This window comes from Kogia breviceps, chromosome 5 (assembly GCF_026419965.1).
Source record: "Kogia breviceps isolate mKogBre1 chromosome 5, mKogBre1 haplotype 1, whole genome shotgun sequence".
In the NCBI taxonomy this organism is placed as follows: domain Eukaryota; kingdom Metazoa; phylum Chordata; class Mammalia; order Artiodactyla; family Physeteridae; genus Kogia; species Kogia breviceps.
Genome location: NC_081314.1, coordinates 145876215 through 145900633, shown reverse-complemented (window position 1 = coordinate 145900633; position 24419 = coordinate 145876215). Strand labels below are relative to the sequence as shown.

At 52.8% G+C, this 24419-nt stretch overlaps 1 protein-coding gene across 5 annotated transcripts in view; it reads left to right on the top strand.

Annotated features, from left to right (window-relative positions):
• The window catches only part of PRDM15 (PR/SET domain 15), a 58508-nt gene extending 45449 nt beyond the window's left edge, over positions 1-13059 (top strand). For 4 of the 5 annotated variants that reach the window (XM_067035148.1, XM_059064728.2, XM_067035147.1 and 1 more), the window contains 6 exons: positions 1291-1422; positions 2979-3062; positions 3470-3645; positions 7305-7385; positions 8971-9180; positions 10005-13059. In XM_067035148.1, the coding sequence (XP_066891249.1) occupies positions 1291-1422; positions 2979-3062; positions 3470-3645; positions 7305-7385; positions 8971-9180; positions 10005-10475 (1154 nt within the window). In that variant the 3' untranslated portion in view covers positions 10476-13059. The other variant, XM_067035149.1, reaches the window with a different exon arrangement.
• The last annotated feature ends 11360 nt before the right edge of the window (positions 13060-24419 follow it).

Sequence of the window (24419 nt, the reverse complement as noted above, 5' to 3'; positions counted from 1 at the left end):
TTCATGATTTCTTTCATGACTTCTGAATACTTTAAATACAATGCAGGTGTTCATACTTGGGTTATCATATTTATTTTCCACAATCCTAAACTATCAGTGGTCATTGTACTCTCATATTATGATCACTGGCACATACAAGCAGATGCTTGTGCTTCCCTGTTCTTTCCGTACCTTACTTTTTATTTACTTCCATATCCATCTTGGTGATCCTTTCATATCAGGCAAATATCGCCCTAATTTTCCTCTCAAAGCCTCGATAGGATTCCATCCTGTGGATTCCTACAACCAGACCCTTTAATTTATATCTTCAGGGGTTTTTGGTGTGCAGTCCTTTATCATTCCAAGTGATGTTGCAGGAAATACCCTTGCTTATTATGATCAGTACTTTACATTTTCCCCCCAAATTCTGCACCTGACCGGGTCTTATTCAAATGGGAGGCTGTAGAAGTAATGAGAGTCCCGTCACCTGGCAGCAGAGACCCGTGCGCCGTGCCTGGTGGGTTTCCACGTCTAGCGCTAGTAGCCGAGGATAACACAGGAAGATTTGTTCGAAACACTTCGTGCACCACGAGATGCTAAGGCTGCCCCGCAGGCGCCCTTTGCCCACAGACCCTGCAGCCCTCCCCTCCTGTCCAGCACTGTTCACCTGGTGGCTCTCCTGGCCCAAGACCCTCCACCGCTGACTCGGACCCTAAACCAGGGTCTTCCCTTCTTCAGCGCCTGAGTTAGGGAGGTTTTAGCATATTTCGCTCCTTTCCGCAAATGTTGACTTTGTTACATTAACCTGAAGGTAGGTGGAGAGTCTGTGTTTGGACCTTCAAGTATCTAATCTTAATTAACACTTATATCACCAAGATCAAGAGCGGACTTCAGGAGACTCGGAGCCGCCTACCGGATGATTCGGTTGGGTCACAGCGGTTAGGTGTGCACGTCTCCCCGCAGCTCCTGTTGTCGGGAGCGCTGGCCGTGCAGGCTGGGCGGGCACCTGCCGAGACGGGCCGTCTGGAAGTCGGCCTCGAACCCCTAGGCCTGGCCTCCGAGGACACCCGGCCCGCCTCGCTGCTGGTGGAGGGGGCCCCCTCGGAGACGAGCCCCCGCGCCCCGTCCCTCCTCTTTGCTCTCACCCAGACCTGCGTCTGCCGGGGCGAGGGGGCGGGCTGCGTGCGCAGCCGGGGCCCGCGGCGGGGCCGGGGCCCGCGGCACGGCTGGGGCCCGCGGCGGGGCCGGGGCGGGCACTGCAGGGGGCGGGGGGCGGGGGCCCCCGAAGACCCGCCGCGCTCCGTCCCGCAGGCATGAAGACCAAGCACGCGCTGCGCCACCACATGAAGCTGCACAAGGGCATCAAGGAGTACGAGTGCAGGGAGTGCCACCGCAAGTTCGCGCAGAAGGTCAACATGCTCAAGCACTACAAGCGTCACACAGGTGAGCCGGCCCCCGGCCGCGGCGCGCGCGCGCAGAGGGGAGGAGCCGCCGCTGCTCGGCGCGGCGTTTAGCTCCCGGCAGGCCCCAGGCTTCCCGCTCAAGCTCTCGGAGGTGGCTTGGTTAGGTAGCCGGTTTCTCCGGAGCTCCGGGTCCTTGCAAGCGCCCTCCATCCTTGTGCGCCCTCACGGAGCTCGGGTTGCAGCCCAGCTAGCTGTCCTCGACGCCTTCCCATCCGCCCAGCCGTCTCCCCGCAGGAGCGTGTGAGGGAGAGACCATCAGACGAGGGCCCGGGGCGTGTGTACACGCGGGTCATCCTGTCGTCAGGACAGGAGACTGGGCCATCTTAAGTGTCCATCCGTAGGGCAGTGGCTAAATTATGGCGTGTTCACCATGAGGGACAGCGCACCCCTGCAAGTGATGGAATCGTATGTTAAGCTACGCAGACATTCACGATCCAGTGGGAGAGAAGCCAGCCTCTGCAACAAATGAGTCCATTGTTTTATAAAACGTTTGTGTATGGACGAACGTGTGTGTATGAGAGGATTAAGACCGACAGCGGAGTCAGAGGCGGTTACCCCTGGGTGGTGGAGTCGTGTCTGAAGTTTCTGGTGGGAGCCTCCGGTTGGTTCCGTGCTCTCCCTAAAATGCACCTGAGTCCTGCCGCTACCTGGCCCGGCTTACCTGTGCGCCCACCTCCCTCACTGCCCCCAGGGCTGTCCGGGCCGCCACGCAGGTCTCTGCTTCGGGTCCCCCTGGAGCGCCAGCCCCCAGGACACTGGGCTTTCACGAAAGTGTGCTGCCCTCCTCTTCCTGGGGAAGCTCATCCGTTTCGCTTCCCCTTTGCTGGGACGCGTCCACCCGCTGGGACTGGGTCCTGCACCACCTCTCGGGTCTCACAGCACTGCACCTGCTGGGCTGTAGTGGCCTCTGGCCTCCGGAAGCCACAGTGAGCATACGAGGGGTTCGCGGAATACAGGGCCAGGATAAGTCCAAGATTGAGCGGACCTTGAAAGTCACTTACCTAGTTTTCCATCTGGGGGGAAACCTTTATTTAAAAGGCATTCTAAGGGTCCGCTTTCTGTCAGCCTGGGGAGAGAAACAGTCCGGCGCCTCGATGCTTCCTTGCCAGGTTGCAGGCAGGCGGGGCGGTCACCCCAGACCGAGCGACTGATCTGAACTCGGGACTGGAATGAAGCAGGTGGAAGCCTTAAACGTGTCGTAAACGTGGCCCCGCCTCCCCTGCTCGCGAGCTGCGCAGAGGAAACTCATTGAATCGGATTCCGCTGGGACTCTGTGGCGGTCTGTGGGCCTCGGGCTGAGACTGTCCTTGTCACCCCTTCTGCGGAAGGCGCGCGCCCGGGTGCCAGCCATGGGGTAGCTCTCAAGCCACAGCGTGCCGCCCGCGTGTGGGAGTGCACGTTTCCCGCCTGCTCCCTCCCGGTCACTTACCTCCCGTGCAGCTTCTGCAAATCCAGAAACGTGTCGAGGACGAGACAGCTCCTGTGTGTAGTTAGAACACTCGTGAAACGTGAAATTAAGTGCGCCTTTTTCTGCAGGGATTAAAGATTTCATGTGCGAGCTGTGCGGAAAAACTTTCAGTGAGAGAAACACGATGGAGACGCACAAGCTGATCCACACGGGTAAGCGGGGCGCCTGGGGACCGGCCGCCCGCCCGCCCGCCGCGGTCTCGCTGAGGCCATCGGAGCGTGTGCGGCGGGGATGGCGCGGCTGTGATGCTGTCGGTAGCCTTTTTCAGATGTTTTGGTGCTGTTCTGCCTTCACGATGGCCCCTTGCCCCCAAAACTCAGCCCATCACAACTTTCGGACATTGAAAAGTTTGAATTTTCAAAACGTTCGGACATCGTCCGAACCTTGAATTTTTGGACACGGGAGTAGCGGCCGGGCTCCGGGAGGGGAGGAGGCCGCGCTGCCTGTCCCGCGGTCTGACCACCGGGTGGGTGAGCCGGCCGGCGACCCGGGCCACACGTGCACAGGCCGAGCACGCTCACGACCCGTGCTTTCTCTTCTGCCCCGTGCGTGTGGGAAGTGGGCAAGCAGTGGACGTGCTCCGTGTGCGACAAGAAGTACGTCACCGAGTACATGCTGCAGAAACACGTGCAACTCACCCACGACAAGGTGGAGGCCCAGAGCTGCCAGCTGTGCGGGACCAAGGTGTCCACCAGGGCTTCCATGAGCAGGCACATGCGGCGCAAGCACCCCGAGGTGAGCCTGGGCGGGCGGCCCTCAGCCCGCCTCCCCCGCCTCCCCACGCAGGCCCGGCCCCTCTGCCCGGTGGCGGCTCCTGCCCAGAGGCCCCGCCGCACCGGCGCGCCATCCCTGCCCCTCGCAGGCCCGTGGTTCGTCCAGGCGGGGCCTGGCCTGCCGACTCCCCCCACACCGCCTGCGCGCCGACGGCGCTGAACGAGTGAGTGAACAGAGAGCCTGGAACGTGGTTTTTGCTGAGGTTATAAATTACGTTCTCGCTGGAATTACAGCGAGACGGGAGTGCGACCCGGGCCCCTCCCCCTTGCCTCCCTTTGGGCAACTGAAAGAGACTCAGGACGGGGAGCCTGCGTGTGGTGTCAGGGGCCGATCAGCAGGTGGCCCTGGGGGCCGAGGGGGAGAAGCTGTATGGAGGCAGAGAGACCCCGGCTCCCCGGGGGCTGGTTCTAAAGGCAGGTCCAGGGCACGGAAGAATCTAATGCTTTTTAAAAAGAAGTAAACTGTAAAACAAAGCTAGAAGAAAAGTACAGGAAAACAGGTATATCACCGAAAGGTGGAAACTGTCTAAGCGCAAAAGCGGTGAAAGAAGTCTCGGACAAACGGTTTGACTCAGCGGCATAACGTTTAGAACTTCTGTAGGTCAAAGGGAAAACGGAAAAGATGTGTTAAGATGCTACTACCGTGAACAGCCAGAAAGCGTTAACATTAAAGGTAACACGCGTTCCATGAGAAGAACGCGAAGAACCCAGCGTGTCCACGGAGATTCATGAAAGGAAACCCCTTTTGCGCTTAAGACGTGGTGAAGACACAGGAGAGAGCCTTTAACGGTGGAAGGTGCCACCCTTCCTCCGCTGAATTAGAGGAGGGTCTGAGATTCAAAATGCCCGTGCGGCGGGCGTGAGCCAGGCGCCCGGCCGTCGCGTGTCCTCCTGGGGGTTCGCGTGACCGTCCCCCCAGTGTCTTATAAATGGCTACTTGGACCCCTCAACGTCCAGCCAGAGGAGTGTGATTAAGTCAGTGGCGGTTGAGTGATGTGCCTGGATGTAACGTGTTTGCAGAGAACTCTGAGTGAAAGTGTGAGTGTTTGTTGTAAGAAAGCCGTTCACACCGGGCGTGTACCGCGTGTGTGCTTATGGGAGACTCACCTATGTCATATGAATGGGGTGGGCGAAACAAGAAAGGACGAAAACATTACACAGTGGTCTCCTGGCGCTGAAGTTTTGGTTACTTCCGATCCTGTTCTCCATTTTAAATAATTTCCTCTAGTGAACGTGGGTTACTTTCCCAACCATAAAAGCACCCTCCGCCTCATTTGGACGGCAGGTGCATCTTTTTCTTGCGTTACCTTGACCCCGAGCTCTTGCCGCTCAGCACGAGGAGCTGGGGCTCCACCAGCTTCGCTCTCCTAACCCCCGGCCTTTCTCACCTAGCGGCCAGCTAGCGTTTCCACCTAGAAGAACAAAGTTGGGAGCAGGAACCCGAAGTGTCAGCATCCACCCGCTGCCCGGTGTCGGCAGACAGCGCCCTCCAGGTCTCGGGGCCCGGGGCCGGCGCTGCAGGCTCCCCCGGGGGCTCGTGACGCGTGGCAGTGATTTCTTGGTGGCGTGGGGGTGTTTGTAGCTACCCGTGCTAACAGCGCGCACGGCAGTTTTTGCAGGCGGGTCGCGGGATGCGCGTTGCTGGGTGCGGGAGGCGTCGCGGGTGCGGAACGGCTCGGCGGACGCTTTCGTCTGGTTGGCGGTCACTTCCCAGCCTGCCCGTCTGTGCGGCCACCTCTTTGCACCTCCTCCTCTCGTGCCCACCGTGCCGGCGGCACAGTGCTCTGGAGGGGACCCCGCAGACGGAGGGCTCCTCTGCCGGGGCCCTGTTCTCAGTCCCTTTTGTCTCCGAAGCCTTCAGCCTCTTCCCCCGTTGGTCCTCTGCTGTTTCTCTGTCATCTCCTTCTGTGTTGCTCAAACAGATACAGTTAAGTGCCTGCGGGGATGAGCGCTGGTGACCGGCCGGACTGGGTGCGTCCCGTCCTCCTGGACCGACCGTCTAGGGTGGGAGACAGAGGGAGGCGTAGGACGCGGACAAGTCAGACGGAGAGGAAGAGATGGAGCGAGGCCGAGGGAGGGCTCTGCCGCCGTGTGGGTGCCGCCCTGGGGCCCGGCTGTGCGGGGGTGCGGGGCAGGGGGCCGCGCAGGGCTGGGCGCAGACGCGGGGGCAGGGGTCCCGTGGAGGCTGGCTAAGGTGTTCAGGTGTTAAGTGTAAACCGCTTTCACATATTTGAGACCTTTCAGAGCGGATGTGATTTTAGTACTTCAAGGCATGGTCTTTCCCTCTGCTTTGAGTGAACATGTTACATTCCAAGAAATTCAAACACACAGAGTACGTTGCACGCGTGCTCTTCTCTCCGACTAAGAGCAAAGCCAGCAAACGCCTCTGTGGTTGTTCGTCGTGGCACCGGCTTCCGGACCGTGTGACTAGGGCGCTGGTGATGTCGTCGTTGGTGATGGTGACGGTGGTGGTGACGGTGGCGGCAGTGGTGGAGGCGGCGGTGACTGACGGTGGCCACGGCGACGGCGGTGGTGACGGCGGGGGTGGCAGAGGACGGTTGGTGGCACATCTGGCCGCTGTGACCCAGCTTTGCAGCATCCCAGTCACACTCGGGTCCTCAGCGCCACGCCAGCATTCGTGTTGAAGCGCACATGGCCACGGCCACCTTGCCGGCCGTCCCTTCAGAGGAGGCCCAGCCCTGGCCTTGGAACCTAAGCCCGGAAATGCAGCTCCCCGTCATTCTTCTTACCCGAGCCACACCCGCCGTGGACAGCCTGTAATTTTGCTCTTACTTGTTCTCGAGCAAACACGTGAGGATGCTTGCAGAGCCATCTGGCGGAAGAGCCTGTGCAGATAGACTTTCCCGGTGCCCCTGGTCTCGTACAGTCTTTCCACAGCACTTCCCTCCTGCGGCAGCTCCCCGTTATCACACGTCCCTCGCGGGGGTTCCCTTCTCGCTGCGCTCGGGGTCCGTCCCGCGCCTGTGATTTGTTCACGTGAGAGATCGCAGTCGCGGTGCAGCCGGCGCCAGCGGGCGTGTGGATCAGGGTCAGGGATGTGACCGGGCGTGCTGGGGGCCGGCCGGCGCGGCTCACAGGTGCACTTGGTCAGAAATGACCCGTGAAACAGCCCGGACTTCTCTACTTTTCAGGTAGAAAAGTCAGGTGTTTGCAGCGTAAACGTGTCACTTCTGATGGTTCCTGGTAGGGCAGGTTTCCTGTATCTTATCGCGCTCCGCCCAAGACTGAGTGAGAACGCGCTACGCGTTACGTTACGCGCTGTGCCCGTCGGTGTCTTCGCTAAACGAAAAGGGAAGGAGTAGTCTCCACCCTCGAGCGGTGCACAGTGCGGTGACACACGGACAGGGGCGGGGTCACCCCCCCACCCCACCCCCGTGTGTGAGAGCACAGCAGAAACTTGAAGAGCGGGGACCTGGGAGGAGGGAAGGAGAGCCCGGACGGGACTGTGGAATCCAGGTTTTCAGGTCCCGAGCCGGGCCCGTGAGGGCGTGGGCGCCTTTGGGGGTGGCGGCCTGTCAGCGCGCGCCTGGGTCCCGCCTGACCCGAGCCTGGGCCTCCGGGCGTGGTGTCCCGGGCTCACCGCCCTGTGGTCACTCCTAGGTCCTGGCCGTGAGGATCGACGACCTGGACCACCTGCCCGAGACCACCACCGTCGACGCCTCCTCCATCGGAATCGTCCAGGTGGGCCCTGCGCACGCGGGGCCCTGGGACGCCTCGCCCCAGGGGCCCCGGCAGGTCTCCTGAGCAGCCGTGGGGGGAAAACCCCACGTTTCACGCTCGCTTGCCTCTGTTTTATGGGTTGGTCGTCACCCCGGGAGCCTTTTAGTTTCTGTAAAGGTTTCTAGAATTTCAGTTTTCTGAATCCTGACGTATCTCCTTTCGGAGAATAGATGGTTTCTTAAGTCACAGTCCCCCAGAGAAAACAGCCAATAGAGAGCGTGTGTACACAGAAGATTAGATCTATTTTAAGGAGGTGGCGCCCACGAGTGTGGAGCTGGCAAGTCCAGAGCTGTCAGGACGGGCCGGAGGCTGGAGACCCAGGAGGAGTTGATGCTGTGCCCGAGGCCCATCTGGAGACAGAGTTCCCTCTTCCTCTGGGAGCTTCGGTCTTTTCTCTCGAGGTCTTCGCCCGATGGGACGAGGCCCCCCCGCGTTGCAGAGGGTGCTCTGCGTGACTCGGTACCCACCGACTTCAGTGTTAATCACATCTGAAAAATACCTTCACGGCAGCCTCTAGACTGGCGTTCAGCCACCCAGCCGGGCGCCCGAGCCCAGCCACGTTGACTCTTAACCATCACAGCTGGTCTCCAGAAAAGCTTATTAGCAATATTAGATCATTAGAAGCAAAATAACTTTCAACGTATTAGATGAACTTACTTTTAAAAGGAATTTTTAGTCAGTACCTTTATAGAAAGAGCTTCTCTTATTTTAAAGGAAACGTGTCATGCTCTCGGTCATTTTAAAATCACGTTTACGCCTCTGTGTTTTGCAACGGAGCTTCGGGCGCGGTGCTCAGCGGCCGGGTCGTACTGAGCCGCCGTGCCCCACGCCTCAGCGGCCCCGGAGGGCCAGGACCACGCCCACCCCTGACCAGGGCAACCCCTCAGTGGCCGTGTCCTGGCAGGCCTCCTCGGGGTCTGTCTGCCACCGGGTGGGAGCAAATCTCATGGATGGCGCCGAGGGCCAGGAGGGGTGGTGGGTGACCAGGGTGGAGAGCCTTGCTGGCCGCCACGGCTCAGCGGCCTCCGTGATGCCGGGCCAGCCCAGCTGTAGGTCGCAAAACAGGCCACACTTAGCAGCTCAAGAAGACGTGGGCAGGGCCCCCGTCTGGGGTCGCCATTACCACTGGGCCCTATTTGCTGTCCCCAGAGAAGGTGACCGTACAGTTCTTGCGGTCAGCCTCATTTTGATCCAAGATTGTGTCTGCAGTGAATTTGTTTCAGCCAGGGGACGAGAGTCCTGATGTGAAAGCATTTTTCAGTCTCAGACTGAGCTCAACAGGGCTGAAACAGTGGCTCAAAAACTCTGTTTTTAGGGATGTTTCTATTTCAGCACACCATGTGGCTTTAAAAAATACGACTTGTATCTACAATCCTTCACTTGAAAGAAAAGCAACTGAAGCCAACAGGAACTTGCCCCCGTCCTTAGAAGTGCAAGTTAGCAGACAAGCGTGGTCACCTGGTGTCCAGGAACCGGCCGGGGTGTGCTGGCCGCCTCGGGGACACGGCCCGTTGACCCGCCGTTCTCGCGCCTTCTCTTGCTGCAGCCTGAGCTGAGTCTGGAGCAGGAGGACCTGGCGGAAGGGAAGCACGTGAAGGCCGCCAGGAGGACCCACAAGAGGAAGCAGAAGCCAGAGGAGGAGGCCGGGGCGCCGGGGCCCGAGGAGGCCGCCTTCAGCGAGTTCTCGGAGAAGGAGGCCACGTTCTCGGGCGGCGGCGGGGACGAGACCAACTCCGCCGTGCAGAGCATCCAGCAGGTCGCCGCTCCCTGTGCTGAGCTGGGGGCCCCGGGTGGGGGGCGGGGCTTGGACTCTGGCCGTGGTCAGCACGTGCCCCGTTGCCCCGCGAGCGTTTCCCCAGCTGAGACCCAGAAGTGACAGCCATCCTCCCTGGTTGGGAACGGGGCTGTGTCTAGTCTGGGGAGGTTCTCAATGGCCCGGGCGTGCCGGCCAGTCAGGGAGGGCCCGACCCTGCCCGCCAGGGCGTGTGGCCGTCCAGTCTGCTGCTTTTAAGCAAAGCTTCCCCGCTGGGCTTTCGAGGCCCCCAGCTCCCGGGCGGCACGTGTCGGACGCCACACCTCCCTCGACTGGCCCTGGTCATCCTGGTTGCAGACGTTCCTGCGTTTCATCCCTGTCTGTGGGGAAGAGCACGGCTTTCTTTTGCATTTCTTAGCTCTTGCACTGCACATCGGTTCACTGCCCTTGTGACCTTTACAGTTGGGATTTCCGTTACCATCGTCGCTTCACGGGAGTTAAGAGACAGTGAAGAATGCGCTCTGTTTTTCTCATTACTTTTTTCTGCGTTTTTCCCTAGCTGCTGATATCCTTTGTTTTTCAGTTCCAGCTGATGGCCTCCATGATTGTGTCTGTGTCTTGTTTCTCTTTTTCACTAGAATTCTTTTTCCAGGAAAAATGAACGTGGTTTAGTCCCTCACTAGCAGGTGTTTTAACTCGTTCCCCTGGGCCAGGATGACCCCAGCGTCACGAGCCGGCCTCCGCGGCGAAGCGCGGCGCGGGAAGCCGCTCTCGTCCTCCGTAGCCTGCAGGGGCTGACGGCCCCGTGTTGTGCGTGCCTCTTGCAGGTGGTGGTGACGCTGGGCGACCCCAACGTGACCACCCCGTCGAGCTCCGTCGGCCTGACCAACATCACCGTGACCCCCATCACCACCTCGGCCGGGACTCAGTTTACCAACCTCCAGCCGGTGGCCGTCGGGCACCTGACCACCCCGGAGCGCCAGCTGCAGCTGGACAACTCCATCCTGACCGTGACCTTTGACACCGTCAGCGGCTCTGCCATGCTGCACAACCGCCAGAGCGACCTGCAGATCCACCCCCAGCCGGAAGCCTCGAATCCGCAGTCGGTGGCCCACTTCATCAACCTGACCACCCTGGTCAACTCGATCGCGCCCCTGGGGGGCCAGCTTGGCGAGCAGCCCCCGCTCACCTGGCGGGCGGTGCCCCAGACAGACGTGCTGCCGGCCCCGGCCCCCGCCCCGCAGGCCGCCCAGCCCCCGGCGCCGGCCGAGCAGCAGCCGCAGATGTACAGCTACTGAGACACCTCGCGGGCACCGGGGGGGGGGGGGGGGGACCACAGACAGGTGGTCTGGTTCCGGTTTTATGTGAGGTTTCTTTGCTGGATACCAAACAAAAAACGAAACACCGTACGTTGCAGTATCAGTAAGGTTGGCTTGGCTTTTGCAGCAATTCTCTCCAAGTTCCCCACCAACCATCACAGTCTGTCAGCTGAGCCCAGAAGTGACCCCGGGCGGGTCCCCCTGCTCTGCCCCGCAAGGCCAGGCCCCCGGGCTTCCCTCCTGGAACGCGGATGGGCACAGGGTCTGGGAAAAGGAAACCCAGAGAGGAGCCGCAGGGTAAGACCCTTATGTCGTTAGGGATGTAAGTGGCTTGTTTCATCTTTCCCTTTAGGGCTCCGCTACCGTGTGAAAATGCGGCCCGTTTTCTCCCGGCTCCTGGACTCTTTTGCTAATGAGCAGATAGGAGTGCAAGTAACGTTTACTCTCTTGAAATCTGAGTTGAGTCAAGTTCGTTCTGCACCTTTGGGCTGAAACCACGTGGGAAGATGCCCTGCGGGAGCGGACGCCCCCCCTCTGGCCTTCACGAGTTCCTCTCGGGCAGGGGGTCACGTGAGGTCGCCGACCAAGGCACCTTAGTGATGGAATTCGTGAATCGCTTTTCAGTGTGGCTCTTCCCTTGTTTTTTTTTTTTTTTAAACTTTATCTCCAGCCTACCTTGTGTGATCGAGACTGCGGAGGCCACGTCGTTCTCTGTTTTCCTTTAACACACAGAAGTCGTTTGCACTGTGGGACTGTGGGTCCGCGTCCAGCTCCACACGGCTGCCCCGATGCAGGGGCCGTGGGCCTCATGCTGGCCCTTCTGGAGGGTCCTTGGAGTTGTCTCAGGATTCTCTGCCATCCAAATATATTTATTATGGCTGAGGCGCAGCCAGAACCCCCTGCGCTAGAGAACAGGGGAGAAATTCATGTCTTTTTTCTGTTTAAACTTTAATTCCAAAGGTTGGTGTGTTTCAAGACCAGTTTTCTATAAAAATGGTGAATGAGCTTGGCTCTGTACCCAGGAAAGGTATAGGTTTTTCTGAAATACGAAGACAGTGCTATTTCCTGCCAAGTAGTATGAGAGCAGAAAGGCTATTAGCTGACCAGTAGAAGCGTCAGTGCCCCCGATGAATGAATGAATGAGTGCGCTGAGCGACTGCAGCCCCGCCGCCCCGGGGGACGCGCTTTCACACGTGTGCGCCCGCTTCAGAAGTGGCAGGTGCGGCTCAGGACCACCGAGGTGGCAGCCGGCAGCCAGCCCTCCCTGCCCAGCCAGGGAAACAAAGAGGCGGGCAGAGAAGCTCGATTTCCACCCTCCCGACGCTTTAACGCTGTCCAGGATGAAATGATAACGTTTGCCTTACTTTGTCCTGATCAGTATTTGTCCCCGACCCTGCGTTGTTTGGGAGACGGTCAGCCGTGGATAAAGGAGGCAGATAACCTTATGCTGCTAGCAAGGCTACGGACGACCTGTTATGCAAAATGCAACGTCCTCAGCACTTCGCTTCATTCCAAATCGCAAGATTTTGAGGAGGGGGCTAGGCTTTGGTGTGTGCAATACATGCTTTCGTGAACTAAGTTCGTCACCCACGCGGCATGTGAAAGGGGCTTCAGGATTCACCCTCCACGCCCAGCTCACCGGAAACTCCCGACTCGCACCTCTCCCTTGAATTAGTAGCGGGGGATTGTTTGACTTTTAATTTATGATAATTATTTTTATGTTATTTATGTATATAATTAACTGCTTTATACATCATAGTTTCATCCAATGAACTTGGGCTGGGGGTGATATACTTTCTAAGTACTGTCTCTGTTCTCCAAATGTAAGTGGTCCAGGTATCCGTGGATTCATCAAGAGCGCCAAGGTTCCTAAGGTATTTTCTTAAAACTCGCTGACCGTTTCCTTTTGCATTTGCCGAATACAAGGGACGAATGCGACCGAGTAAAAACTCCAAGCGTGATTGACCGCCCGCTAGCATTTATCTTTGATTCCTCTCCCCTATGAAACAAAGGCCTTTAAATCACAATTTTATTTTTTTAAGAGAAGTTGTTTTTATGCTTAGAGTAAGAACGCATCAAATGTCTTTAAAGAACCTGGTTTAGGTTGTGTGGCCCCAATGCACTTCCCGCCGTTTATTTAACTACACAGATGCTTTTAATCATACTTCCTGTTATAATCCGTGAGGACTCTAAATAAACATCGAATTGACTCCTGAGTTTTCTGTAGAAATATTTGGTCCGATACGGTCACCGTCTGAGGCAGAATAGGTTCATGTTTTCTTAAAACAGTTGCTACGAATTTGCGTACCAGAAACTGGGAAGCAAGAAATTAAAAATAAAAAGTACTACTCAGCCAAAAGAGTTACTTACCAGCTGTAGACTGTTCTGCATCTCTATCGCTGTTTCCTGACGGAAAAGATTTACTTTTTTTTAACTGATCCCAGTGCACAGCTGTATCCATAGGAGGAAATGAGATGGAGCCGTTGTGACCGCTGAGCTCTGTGAATCCCTCGGGGTTATTCTGAATGAATAAACAGAAGATGGCTTGGTTTGGGCCGGCGAATTTGTGAAGTTGTGTCGTTCTGTGCCGCCCGCCGGTGTGAGCCTTGCAGAGCAGGCCCCCCGGGATTGTGTGTCCCTGAGGCAGGGAGGGGACGGGGGGCCCGAGTGGGGTGGGTTCCTCGTGCCGGGTGCCGCCCCACTGTGACCGACGGGGACCCGCCTTGGAGGATTCGGGGCCCGGGAGGCAGATGCACGGACTTCACAGTCACAGCGGCCAGAGCTCGAGGCTCCCAGCTCAGGGCCGTGGCAGTGACTTTCCCGTTGGATTTTGAAAGGCCTCGAGGCTGAGAGGTCGCGTGTATTTCGTGTCCCATTAGTTTGTATAACGACAAATAAAAGTTGCCATGAGCCGTGTTTTTCCATTGCTGGCCCTCTGCTCAGACCGCCCGTTCCAAGTAGTGGACGCGCTTGGTATATTTTGAGAACGGTTGTTAATTGCCGTGTAGTTCAGACCCTGTGAAATGTTTGGATTATTTTAAATTACCCAAACATTGAAAATAAGCAAGATACTGAGATATCAGAAGCTTTCACAAGGGTTGGTTTGTTTGTTTAAAAGCAACAAAGCAAGTGGTGGTAGCATTTTTTGTAAAGCTTAGGTGGAGAGAATGGACACAGAAAAAGATGAGCCGCCAGAGAGAGGGGAGAAGTTCGTAAGCGAGCGTTGCTTAGGGCACGTGGTCTGGAACTGTCCCTTATTTTATTGATCAGATAATGACGTGTCCCGGGTTGTTGGGAAGAGTCATCTGAAAGTTACGAAACACCCGGAGTGTCATCCGATCTGCTAAGGATTTGAATTGTGAGAACCTTGTTTTAGGTGCTTCAGTTGTATCTTAGAGAACAGCTGGTGGCAGCTAATTCTTCTGCCAGTGAATAGGATTGACCCCCTCAATGTCCAACAGATTGTGAGCGTGTTCTTGTACGGGCAACAAATTCCAAACGAAAGGGGAAGACCGCTGGGCCACTGGCCGCTTCCTCTTGTGGGTGTTTGCGTCTGGCTTGAGCGCCTCCACATCAGGAGGACCTAGTCCTGGAATGGCAGCCAACGATCTGACCTGCGTGTGCTGCAGGAGGCAGAATTGCCCGGGTGACCCGCACAACGAGCTGGCTGGGACCCCCCCTCCTCCCCTCCCCCCTCCCCCCTCCCCCCTCCCCCTCTCCCCCTCCCCCCCTCCCCCTGGTACCCATGGACCTGAGGCTTCTCCTCCCTGAGCCGGGACCTGTGGCTCCCCGGGGCCCTACAGTCCTAGGTGCAGGCCACTGGCCTGCAGACAACACTTGAGGGCAGGCGCTCCACATCCAGACTGCCTTGGCACCAGCCCCCCGCCGCCCCTCGTTGACCGGTCTGTCTGCCCACATTTGCTCCCTAAGGAGGGAGACGGACCCCCCTCTCCATGGGAAGGTGTCCCTTGCACGGGACACAGACCCACCCCGAGTCTCTGCAGAGAGCCCGGCCCAGCATACTTCCCGGGAAGAGCGGGGATGCCGGACCCGCGACTTGGGGCCCGCTGTTTACTGTCTGTTCCACTTGGGCCTTTTCACCCCCTCCTGGGGGCAGAGCATCACCCCCTCGCGTGACCATCTCGAGCCTGCCCTCAACCCCGGGAATTCTCTCTTCCTGGCTTTAACCACAAAACAGGGTAGCAAGGTCACAAAGGAAAGAGAAGGCACAGCCGCGGTGTTGCGGGAAATGCTCTAGAAATCCGAAAGCTGCCGGCTCGGAGTCTCCAGAATGATCCGGGGCTGGGGGTGAGGGCGCTGCGGTCAGGAGCGGCCCCCGTTTCATTGGCGCGTCGCCATGCTCTGTTCTGGGAAAGCACACAGACTCATCACCCGGAGGTCGCCAAGGACCACCAAGCTCGCACGTCTGACCCCGGGGTTCACGACCCCCGGCCCCAAACCTGGCGCTCCCCGACTGTCCCCACTCACGGCCCACGGCCCTGCCCTCCACCTACGCGCACGGGTGGGGGCCCAGAGCCACCCCACGCTTACACCCCCGGTGCCTTTGGGCCCGTCCGGGTGGCAGCATGCCATGACCACCCACCCTGCACCTTCCCAGCTGACAGCCCCTAGGGGCCACTCGTCCCCGCTCGTCCCCGGGAGTCTGTCCTCCACACGGTGGCCTCGTTGGCCCTTGGAAAGGCGTCATTCTCTGTGTCACCCGCGCACCAAGGTCAGCGTCCTCCAACGGATCCGAAGTGCTCCCGGGACACGCCGATCCTTTCTGCGGCCTCGAGCTGCACGGGCTGCCCCGCCTCCCTCCTCCCCATCCTCTCCCAGGGCCTCCGCACGCCCGGCGCCCTGACCCTCCGCTTGGTTAAAGCGGCTTGGCCCTCAGATCGCGGCTCAAACGTCACTTCCTCAGAGAAGCCTCTCGGAATCCCCCGGAAGCCCTCATTTCCCGCTCTGATAGCAACGCAAGCACGGTGTGCACCGCTCGGCAATGACACTGACTGTTTGCTCATTCTGTGAGTTTGTTCCTATCTGTGCCTCCCTGCTGTTCAGTAAGTTCCGGAAGGGCGGGGACTGTGCTTCTTGTCACCGTTTCCTCATTTCCCCTGAGCCCCCACCCCCGACAGTCAGCCTGACCCACAGAGGTGAACAGGCAAGTGTTTCTCCCAAGGGTGGCCACCAAAGCTTTGAGGCGCTGCCCCCCCAAAAAGCTCAACTTTGTTATATCCAGTTGGAATCATCCCTTGAAATTTCTGTCTTCACGAGACTCTTGGAAGTCCTAATCTCCAGTGACTCGATTTTACGGGTAAGATGATTAATTACTTCTTCAACTTTGTTTATTAAGTTATGATTTTTGCCCCTTGTCAGCAAATAGCACAACATAATCAGGCCTTTTGGTTCTTCACGCTTAATGATTAATGGCAGGTGGTCGTTTAGCAGAAAATGGTTCCTTCTTTACAAGTGCTCTTCCTTATGTTAAATGATCACATAATGGAAATGGCGGTAAAGAAGACACTCACTGGGCACAAATCGTATAGGTTTCATGTCCAACAGTGTAGTAGATTTTTGCAGTCCCTGAAGTACACGTCAGCACGCACCCTATGGTTTTCAAAAATCATATTCCCTGGGCTGCCCCATGCACGGCAATCATCCCCTCCATCACTTTCTAGCGTCCTTGCTGTAACAGTCTATCGGAGACACATGAGGAATGGAATAGAACAATGGAAGGTTTTTTTTTTGGGGGGGGAGTATGATTGCTTTACAATGTTGCATTCGTTTCTGCTGTACGACAACGTGAATCAGCTCTACGTACACGTATATCCCCTCCCTCTTGGACCTCCCTCCCATCCCCCGCCGTCCCGCTGGAAATTTCTAGTAAATGCTATAGTGAAAAAAATACCCATGCCTCGTGTTGCTAGTATCTCAGTGTCCTGAGCAAAGATCTTTTCACTGGGGTTGGTTATCTTTTTGGTAGGTTGGACGTTGATTTTTCGAGTTCTTTAGACACGGAGCTGAAGCGCGTGTCCCTAGATTTTCAGTTTGGCTACATCTCGTAAGCGTCGGCCAAAACATAACTGAAAGGAGTTGTATTTAAACACCCTGCATGTCAATTTCGGATAAGAAGAGTGACAGCCCGAACTCCTGCTTTGCTCGGGGCTCCACCAACGTCGGCTCAGCCAGTCGCTCCAGGGGCCCCCGAGACGGCTGTCGTCTCATTGTGACATGACGCGGGCTTTCTCAAGCAAAGGGTAGACTTCACTGCCAGTGAAATAGCGTTAGAAAACGTTGTCTTAATGGATCTGTAATGTCACGTGTGTGGAATTGGATTTCTTCGCTTATATTTAGAACCATGTCCGTACTTTTGGAGACATTGTGAATTTTTGCCTGAATGGCCAAACAGTGCCTCTGAAGAAAAGAACACGCCAGTGTCGCTGGCCCACACCAAGCCGACATTCTTAGGCTTCTGACTAAGAGCGTATCCCCCAGGGATTCATCAGAATGTTCCCAAAATAACCAGCATCTGAATGTGACACCAAATAGTACAGAGACTTTTTTTTAAAAAAAAGCAGAGGCCTATTTTTTTTCCTTTTTATTTTTTACAAGATTGAAGCATAGTTGATTTACAATGTTGTGTTTAATTTCTGCTGCACAGCAAAGTGACCCAGTTATACCTGTATATATTCTTTTTCATATTCTTTTCCATGATGGTTTCTCACAGGACATAGCTCCCTGTGCTCTACAGCAGGACCTTGTTGTGTATCCATTCTCTATATACTAGTTGGCATGTGCTGACCCCAAGCTCCCGCTCCGTCCCTCCTCCACCCCTCCTCCCCCTTGGCAACCACAAGTCTGTTCTCTATGTCTGTGAGTCTGTTGCTGTTTCGTAGATATGTTCACTTGTGTCATATTTTAGATTGCACATATAAGTGATGTCATGTGGTATTTGTCTTTCTCTTTCTGGCTTAACGTCACTTAGTATGATCATCTCTAGGTCCATCCATGTTGCGGCAGATGGCATTATTTCGTTTCTTTTTATGGCTGAGTCATATTCCGTTGCATATATGTACCACATCTGCTTTATGCATTCATCTGTCCATGGACATTTAGGTTGCTTCCGCGTCTTGGCTATTGTGAACAGTGCTGCTATGAACATTGGGGTGCCTGCCTCTTTCCCAATTAGAGTTTTGTCCAGATATATGCCCAGGAATGGGATTGCTGGATCATATGGCAACTCTATTTTTAGCTTCTTGAGGAAACTCCATACTGGTTTTTCTCCTCTTTTTAATTGCAAATGCAACAAAACGTTGACTTTACTGGCTCCCATCCGACTGTTTGTACAGTCAGCCGGGGTTCAGCTTTCCCGCTCTGGCTGTAATTACCCTCACCCCACCCCACATCTGCCTTCATGGGGGTCAAAGCCTAAACAGTCTAACTGACTAGTCACCAGCCACAGTCAGACTTCTGACTCTCCAGGGCTTACCGTCGCCTCTAGCTTGCTGTGCAAATCTACTACCACGACTACCATCAAAACTCCTACTGGGAACCAGCTCATCCGGGGCTCATCCCTGGCTCCGGTGACTCACAGCCCAGAAGAGCGTCTTTTTCCTCAACTTGGGAACAACACAAGTTTTACAGCCCTGAGCTGCCATTCGGCAATTGATTTCAAACCAAGAACAGAAACATGGCTAAACTCCCCCAGACATGATTTATTTTATTGTTAATGAGGCAAGTGGAAGATATTTCATAATGTAATTGTTTCTGTCCAAAAACATCCTTGGGTCGGATAATTGAGGGTATCCCTTCCTGTTCTGTTGGTGGTAAAGATCAAGAAGAGGTGATTATAGCCTTTTGTCTAATAGCCTTTCACTTCTTAAACCTACGAACTAACTTCTTAACCTGCCCTAGTCCTTCAGCCTTTTCTCTTCATGTTTTCTCCTCTCGGACTTCCCCTTGAACCTTCAAGTGTTTCAATTTTCTTTTTTTTATTGAAGTATAGTTTAGTTACAATGTTGTCTTAATTACTGCTGTACAGCAAAATGACTCAGTTATACATATATACACATTTTTTTTTTTTTTTTTTTTTTTTTTTATGGCTGTGTTGCATCTTCGTTGCTGCGCACGGGCTTTCTCTAGTGGTAGCAAGCGGGGTCTGCTCTTCGTTGCAGTGTGTGGGTTTCTTATTGCGGTGGCTTCTCTTGTTGCGGAGCATGGGCTCTAGGCGCGCGGGCTTCAGTAGTGGTGGCATGAGGGCTCAGTAGTTGTGGCTCGCGGGCTCTAGAACACAGGCTCAGTAGTTGTGGCATGTGGGCTCAGTAGTTGTGGCTCACGGGCTCTAGAGCACAGGCTCAGTAGTTGTGGCACGTGGGCTCAGTAGTTGTGGCTTGCAGGCTCTAGAGCGCAGGCTCAGTAGTTGTGGTGCACAGGCTTAGTTGCTCCACGGCATGTGGGATCTTCCTGGACCAGGGATCGAACCCGTGTCCCCTGCATTAGCCGACGAATTCTTAACCACTGCACCATCAGGGAAAATCTAGAATAGGTTTTTACTCTTCATATTCATTTAGCGTGTTTTTGTAAATGAGTGTTTAACAGTACATCAGAGTGTAGGTAGAAATGTCTTCTGAAATACTTATATTTGCTGATCCATTATCACAATTCATATTTAAAATGTTGTAATTGCAATTTTATTTTGTTTTAATTATTTCTATCTGTGTTCAACTCTGCTTTCTGTGTGGGCCTCACTGGTATTTACTTTTACCTCATGCAGATTTTCAGGAAAAATATGAGTTATATTTTTGAAGAATCTTTTATTAAACCATACTTTACTAACAAGTTTATGTTTCAGTTTTTGGTGCGTTTATGTTTAATTTTAGAGCATGTATTTATTAGCATTGTAGCAAATACTTTGCCAATAAGAGAATTCTATGGAGCCAGATTAGAATTCCTGGTGAGTTAGAATGCTTTATACTCTTCTGATAATGTACAGATCACTTTATGGAAATTTTTAAATTTACATTCAAAAAGATATGTCACGGGCTTCCCTGGTGGTGCAGTGGTTGAGAGTCTGCCTGCCGATGCAGGGGACGCGGGTTCACGCCCCGGTCCAGGAAGATCCCACATGCTGCGGAGCGGCTGGGCCTGTGAGCCATGGCCGCTGAGCCTGCGCGTCCGGAGCCTGTGTGTCCGGAGCCTGTGCTCTGCAACGGGAGAGACGACAACAGTGAGAGGCCCGCGTGCCGCAAAAAAAAAAAAGATATGTCACTTTATAACTATGTACTAGTCTATTCTGAAAAGGGTAAAGAATAAGTCAAGTTTCAGAATTTGATTAATTAGAGTCTACCAGAGCTGAGGAAAGAAAGACCGAGCCGAGATGAAGCCCTAGAGAAAATGACAAATTCATCTTAAAAAAAAAAAAAAAAATGGACTCTTATATTCTGAATTTCCTGGTAATGAGGTTTTTTTTAAACGGTGGTTTTCATTTTTTTGGCACCTGGCCCATGATTTGATGCTGAATAGTTTAGCAGAGAAAAATGTATGGTTTCCATAGCAACTACGATTTCTTTCTCTCAATTCCTACCTCCAACCAAGGCAATCTGCAGTTGCTTGCAGTGTTGGAGGCGCTTCTTTCTCCCTGCAGCTTCGAGTGGCCAGGCAGAGCCCCTGGCAGTTAGTAGGGACCATCCAGTCCGACCTTCCCTTGTCAATGCACGGACGGGAGTAGGAAGCCAGCACGGGGGTGGGTGGGTGAGGAGGAAGGGGGCCCGCGGAGCACGCCCCGGATCATGGTTGAAGTAGAGACCGTCCTGGAAGCGTGGGCCCACTGGGCCTCTAGGTTAAAATATTTTAAACCACTGCTTTAACACATGCCACAGCGCCCTACAAATAGCTGGGGCTCGTTGGAAACAGAATGTATATTTATTCAAGACAGTTGACATTCCTTTAAACATCTTTGCTACTAAATTACCTTTTAATAAGTAATGCAAATATTACGGCGGTGGCTTGCAAAGCCTTTTGTTTGGTTTTGCACGTCGAAGAGGTAAAATCTTGCCTCAGATAAACCGGATTGTTTTTGCGATTCTACTGATTTCCTTTTCGTTAGCTACGCCAGCCATCTGTTGCGCCCTGCGGTTTGTGTAAATGTCTCCTCTCTGAGACAAATGTCTCTGGAATTGTGGTTGCTGTGACAACTGGACAAAACGAAGAAGACAGCCGGACGAAAGTAACTGGGGTTGGTTGTCCTCAGGGAACATGGGTAGCAAGCCAGGAAACGGACCCGGGAGGTGTCCGATGCTTAACTATAACACGAATCTTCTTACCAGCCTGAAGAAAAGTAAATGGGATAGTTGGGTTTTTTTTAATTAAATAAGACTTTATTGCATGAATGAAAGAATGATCTTCAGCACTTCAAGTTTCAGATATGATGGAGAGGTTGAAAAGCATTTCTGATTTACGTTATGCGATCTTAAAATACAAAAATTATCATATGAATTTGAGTTAATAAAATATCAAATTTTTGCTTAACATCTTACACCAATATGGAACAAAGCCAACAGAAAAGAGAAAGACAAAAGGCTATATAATTTAATGTTTTCTCCATTAAATTCATAATGGTGATTTATTTTAAATGCCACACCTTTCTTACATTTAATTTTTATTTTATATTGGAGTAGAGTTGATTTACAATGTTGTGTTAGTTTCAGGTGTCCAGCTAAGTGATTCAGTTATACATATACATACATCCATTCTTTTTCAGATTCTTTCCCCATATAGGTCATTACAGAATATTGAGTAGAGTTCCCTGTGCTCTACGGTAGGTCCTTGTTGATTATCTATTTGATAGATAGTAGTATGTATATGTTAATCCCAGACTCCTAAAAAAAATGGGTAGTTTTTTATGTAATAGATACAAAAGCATCTCCAGGAGAGCTTATAGAAGCCTTTGGCGTGAAAGGCAGGATCTGTCCTTGAACTCTAACCCTAGGGTGTATCGTGGCTCTCAAGGAACTGACAGCCCAATCTTGCAGTCTCCTCCGGGCTCCAGCCTGTCAATATTTACCTGGCTAAGGTGCACCTGGCTCCCAGCCCACGCACACACTTCTGGCGCTTCCGCTCGCTATTGACTTGTATGCAGATATTAGTAGCTGGTTGCAGAAGAAATGCTTTCCACAGAAAGTGAAAGTATTTAAAATTGATCCAAAAATGGGACTCTTAAAAAAAAATCATTCACCTATTTTCAATGTGTAGTTAATTTAAATGTTAACATTAGTTTACTTAATTTAACTATTAAGTTTTAATTATTAGTTGAGACTAATTTACCCGTATTAGTTCATAAGTTATAACAACGCAGGACACAAATAATGATGTTGATAATGGGGGAAACCGTAGGGGTGCAGGGGGACGGGAGTATATGAGAATTCTGTACTTTCTGTGTAATTTTTCTGTAAACCCCAAACTGCTCTAAAAAAATGAAGTCTATTCATTTTGTTAAAAGATGTACATATATGTATGTACATATAAAATAAGATAGGTATGTATATATGTGTATGTGTGTATATATATGTATGTAAGTACATATGTCTATATGTGTGTATGTATGTGTGCATCTGTGTGTGTGTGTGTGTGTGCGTGTGTGTGTGTATTTGGCATTGGTGGGAGATCAAAATGGTTCAGCTGCCTTGGAGAACTGTCTGTCAGTATCTTTTAAAGTTAAGCGTACATCTCCGCCTCAGTTTAGCAATTCCACTCCTAGGTATTGACCCAAGAGAAATAAAATCATATGACGGGAGTGTCTCAAGGTGAGTGTCCCAAGCGGGGCTGGGAGATGAGGTGTAAGAAGTGGAGGGTGTTCTACTGACTTGTCCCCCCTGTTTTCGTTCTCTTCCGAATTTTTACTCTGTGGATGTGGAGCACATACTGTAGGCCAGTCCTGGAAGGTCCCGGTCTTCTGTCTTTGATAACTTTCCAATCTCTCCATTTCTCTCTCCTCCTTTTTTGGAAGTCCTGTGAGTTGGACGTTGGTCCTTTCCTGCTCATCTACTCTGATTTTTCCTTCCATCTCTTTGCCTTTTCTTGAAATCTCTGGTAGACCTCCTTGGCTTTTCAAGTTTTTAGTTTTACGATTGTGTGTTAATTTCTAAGAGTTCTTTCTGGGTCTCTAGTAATCTTTCTCCCCACCGCCCCGTCTTGTTCTAACTTCCTAGGTGCAAATAGCTTCTTGTTCCCCTGAGATTATGTGCAGGTCTCTTGTTTTAAGTTTCCCGCAGTTTTCTCTGGACTGGCTCTGTTTCTTCTGAGTTCCCCTTTTCTGATTATTTTCTGCCTCTCACACTGGAGACGCGCCAAAAATCTCTGCCAGTCCTCCTGGTTCTTTGGGTGTGGGTAGGGGCTGCCTTCACCAGTCCCTTGCCCAGAGGCCCCCGAATGCCATGTGTAGAACGTGGGGTCATCTGTGTGATGGTTAGTGGGTGTGGCGGGCATGTCTGGGTGACGGTGCCCTGGGGAGGGGGTCTGGTGCAGCTGAGTGGGGAGACCCTGGTTCAGGTTCACACACGTGCACACACACAGGGTAACGAAAAGTGCTTTAGACCTTAGGAGGGAATGCAGTTTCAGAATAAAGTCATATAAAAGTTCATTAATTTTGCCAGGTATTCTTCAGTCACGCCTTTGATCTTTTCCCTGCTTCCCTCTAGACAGGTCTTGTATTTCAGCCACATTCTTTAATAATAAATATTGACTTTTCTGTCTAAAAATTAAAAAGGCGCACTTAAAAATGCACCGTTTGTTTACGCTTTAAATTACAAATGAAATGAGCAGCCGTAATACAGAGGTGTGTTTGAGAAGAATCGAGGGCTGACGTTGATGGAAGTCACCTGCATCTGAGTTCTCTCCAGCTTTACAACTGCCAGCGCCTCTCTAGGTAAAGCTCGTGGGAACCTCGCGTGACCAGTCTCCCGGGATCAGCAGGTGGGCTTTCACTCCAATCACCTTCCAGAACTTCGGATCAGGAGTCCGAACGGGAGTCGGTTACTGAAAGCATGAAAACCCTGATTTCTGCAGAATGATTTTATTCGTTGCATGTATAACTTGGACCTACTGTTGTCTGATAACTTTCAAATGCGATGTTATTCCGGAAAGTGAATATGTTTTGTTGACCTTTAGAATTAATAGTGAAAACTAAAAAATTATGATAATCTCATCACTGATCATGAATGGAAGCACTTGATCAGGCGGGGAGGGCTTTGGCCTTTTAAGAGACTGTAAGTAAACTTTGAATAATCGATTTCACCTTTTAGTCTCAGGCTGGCCTAAAGGTTCACTGCAATAAATACAACGCCTCTCATTTTGGTAGAAATGGGAATTTTGTGTCTATATAAAAATAGTTGACGGCAGGTGCAGCGGAGGAGAGACCTTTGCTGTTTGGAGGAACAATCCCTCCAAATATACACTGAGGTTATGATGGCTAACCGGCCCAATTACAGCACGTTTACATTCTCTAGTTTTATCAGTTGTGCAGACGACTCTGAGCTAATGTTCCCTTTAAGTTCAGCGCTCCTTACCCTGCGCCCTCTCAGAACGAAAAGACTCCACAACACAGGGAATAACAGGCTCTGAGTATCTCACTTGCTTTCTTCCTGAACATACACCAGTGCCAGAATAATAGTACCCACAGCATGATTCTCGGGAAAGCTCTAAGATGTTTCTCTCTTTCTCATCGTTCTTTTTGGTCCTCGGGTATCTTCCCCAGGAGTGACTTTCAAATTGCCCTGTTTCAAAGTCACTTGAGATAGCTCCCCTCTGGTCAGTCAGGCCTCCAAAAGGATATACACGTGGTTGGTCGTATTTTATTTTTGACCTTTAGGGATTGCTTTTTAAAAGTTAATTTGTTTTGTAAGTAAGTGAAATGTTTGCACGGTT